Genomic DNA, 2,913 nt, shown 5'->3' on the forward strand with positions numbered 1-2,913 from the left:
TGCATTATCTACCCCAGAATACCGATGGGGAGGTAAGCTTAAGGACAGAGAAGAGAGCCTAGCAGAGCTGAGACATGAACCAAGGAGTTCCTTGTTTTTAGCTTAGTTGCTTAGCCACTGTACTACAGTACATCAGATTGAGGAGGAAGAGCCTTGAGACAATGGTGAGGGTTCCCCCCACCAAAGTTTTGAACATTCTTCCACATTAAAAAAAACAAAACATTTCCCTGCAAACAGAAAAAAAAGTGCAATAGGTGGGATGCTCCCTGCTGTGCTAATTTTCTGCTTGCAGGGAGGGGTTTTTGTATATGTGTGGGATTCAAAAAAGGTGAGTGTGAGAAAAATGTTGCCCCTCTAACCAGTTTCCAAACCTAGAGCAAAATGTTAATCAAGAGACCAACCAAAGCCATACCTAAAATGTTAATTGGGAATCATTGGTAGTGTACCTGCTTTGATGCAAAAGGACTTTGGTTCAATCCCTGTCATCTTCAAGTCAGACTGAGAAAATATTAGTGTCTGAAACCCTTGAGAAATGTTGGCAGCCAGTATAGACCATATGGAGCTAGTATAGAATAAGGTACCTTCCTCTGTTTGCTAATGGCAAAAGAGCTGCTAACCTGTTTCTAGAAGAGTAAACACCTTAACAACAATCTTTTCATTCATTCAACGTTTATATTTTGCTAGGAACTAGTAATGTTGGATTAATATAGTCCAAGATTTTGTATATGTTCAGCAGAGCTTCCACAACTCAGATTATACCTATGCAAAAGTTCTAGTAATCTGAATCTGAATGTGTTTCCTTCGTATAAATAGCTCTCACCCAAATGCTTGGCTAACTAACGGTTCAGATACAGTGGTTGTTGTCGGTTAAAACCATCTCAGGCTCACCTACCTGCGAGTGACTCTAACTGAACTCAGTGGAAATTGCTTCTGAGTAGACATGCATAGGCAGTGCTTTTTTGGGGGGGTGTACGCAGGGGTACGCATATCCCTAAACATTTTGTGAATCTAGAAGAAACTAATTTTAAAATAATAGCAATAATTACTTTCTTCTCTAGCATGGTGAATCATCAGTTCCATTGCTACCCCCAATGGCGGGCTTTCCCGGTGTTTCCTGAGTCTAAGACGGAAGAGATCGTTTAATGTGTGAAGCAGTGTGGAATGTGAATGTGTGGAATCAGGAAGATGTTAGTGCACACAACCTCATGCCAATGTGGAAGTTACTGTGAGCTGTCAGCTGTGTAATATGAGGTAATGCATGTTCTTTGTACTTTTGTCCATTTACTGTATTTATTTTTCCCAATTCAAATTATAAAATGGTGATTTTCTTGAGTCAAAATGAGAGTACCCTTAAACATTATTATTATTATTATTATTTCTTTTTTAAAAAACCACTGTACATATGATTGTGCACTGGAGTTTTCTTTTTGCTCTCCTCAGGTCCTAGCTGAGGAAGAGAAATATTTCTTGCCCATTCTCATCAAACCAGCCTTTACCTCTTTATTCCTTAGACTGTAAATGATTGGATTCAACATGGGTGTTACAATGCAATATAGCGAGGAAACCAAAGTATCTACATCCAGGGAGTACCCTGAACTTGGCCTGTTGTAGTTGAAGTTGGATGTGCCGTAGAAGATCACGACCACAATCAGGTGTGAAGCGCAGGTGGAGAAAGCCTTCACTCTGCCCTCGGAGGAGTTGATCTTCAGGATAGCACAGATGATGCGGATGTAGGAGACCAGAGTAAAGAGGCAGGGGCTGAGCCCTATCAACGCACTGGCTAGGTGGAGCACAGCTTCATTCACAGAAGTGTCTGAGCAAGAGAGCTTCAAAAGCAAGGGGACATCGCAGAAGAAGTGGCTGAGCTCGTTGGACTTGCAGATGGTTAAGGACGATGTCAGGAGGGTGTGCACCAGTGAGTTTGTCAAGCCGCACATCCAGGAGAACACGGCCATCTTGGTGCAGGCCCCCTTGCTCATGATGCTGGAATAATGCAAGGGGTTACAGATAGCCACGTATCGGTCGTACGCCATGGCAGCCAACAGCACACATTCTGTCCCTGCGCAGGTAATGAGGGAGAACAGCTGGACGATGCATCCCGCATACGATATGGTTTTCTTTGCTCGGAAGAAGTTAGCCAGCATGACGGGGACTGTGGCAGAGATATAGCAAATGTCTAGGAACGACAAGTTGCTCAGGAAGTAATACATAGGGCTATGGAAAGTTAGATCTGTTCTGATCAGGGCAAGTATCAGAGCATTTCCTGCTAGAGTTACCGTGTAGATGACCAGGAATACTAAAAAGAACAGAACAGAGAGGCTGGGGTGGTTTGTAAAGCCCAGGAAAATAAATTCGTCTACAAAGGTTTGGTTTTCCATTTGCTCAGGGACCATTTGTAGAAAAGAAATGGAGTAGCCTTTTGAGACGGGAGAATGATCAACGTGTGTGAACACTCAGAATGCGGAGTCAATCCGCTGTAAATTTAGCAAAGGTTAGCATCTGTGCCTTCATATCATGTGGGTCCCAAGTAGCATTTTGCTACAGAATTAATCCCACAATTATTAAATCACCAAGAGAAGGAGCAGTTTATACAGAAGAGCATAAAACCCAATCCCTAGTAGCTGGTTACCTGTATAGAGGAGGGAAAAGAAACAAATGATTCCAACGCGAATGTGAGGATCACCAGGAGCTAAAGGAGTCACGATCAAGAATAAGGACCAGTATGAATATAATTTACAGTAAAACTCTGCTATTCAACTATCGGCTAACATTTCCCATTGTCAAAATTCTCTTAGTCCCTCATGTAGCCTTCATAGTCATGTAATGTATTTAAAAATGAATTAATCCTGTTTACTTCTTTCACCACGTTCTACGGTGTTTCTATGGAGCAGGGCTGTAGCTGAGTGGCAGAGC

General features: G+C 42.4%; 1 protein-coding gene across 1 annotated transcript; it reads right to left on the reverse strand.

Moving 5' to 3' along the window:
• Positions 1–1,436: 1,436 nt before the first annotated feature.
• Positions 1,437–2,393, reverse strand: LOC118085167 (olfactory receptor 5V1-like). Its single transcript, XM_035115496.1, has one exon. It carries the CDS (start codon positions 2,391–2,393, stop codon positions 1,437–1,439), a length of 957 nt encoding a protein of 318 aa, XP_034971387.1.
• Between the last annotated feature and the right edge of the window lie 520 nt (positions 2,394–2,913).

Source organism: Zootoca vivipara, chromosome 4 (genome assembly GCF_963506605.1).
Source record: "Zootoca vivipara chromosome 4, rZooViv1.1, whole genome shotgun sequence".
NCBI lineage: Eukaryota > Metazoa > Chordata > Lepidosauria > Squamata > Lacertidae > Zootoca > Zootoca vivipara.

What these genes read in the sequence shown, in the direction of transcription:
- LOC118085167 (XM_035115496.1), bottom strand. Translation starts at nt 2,393, where the DNA reads ATGGTCCCTGAGCAAATGGAAAACCAAACCTTTGTAGACGAATTTATT.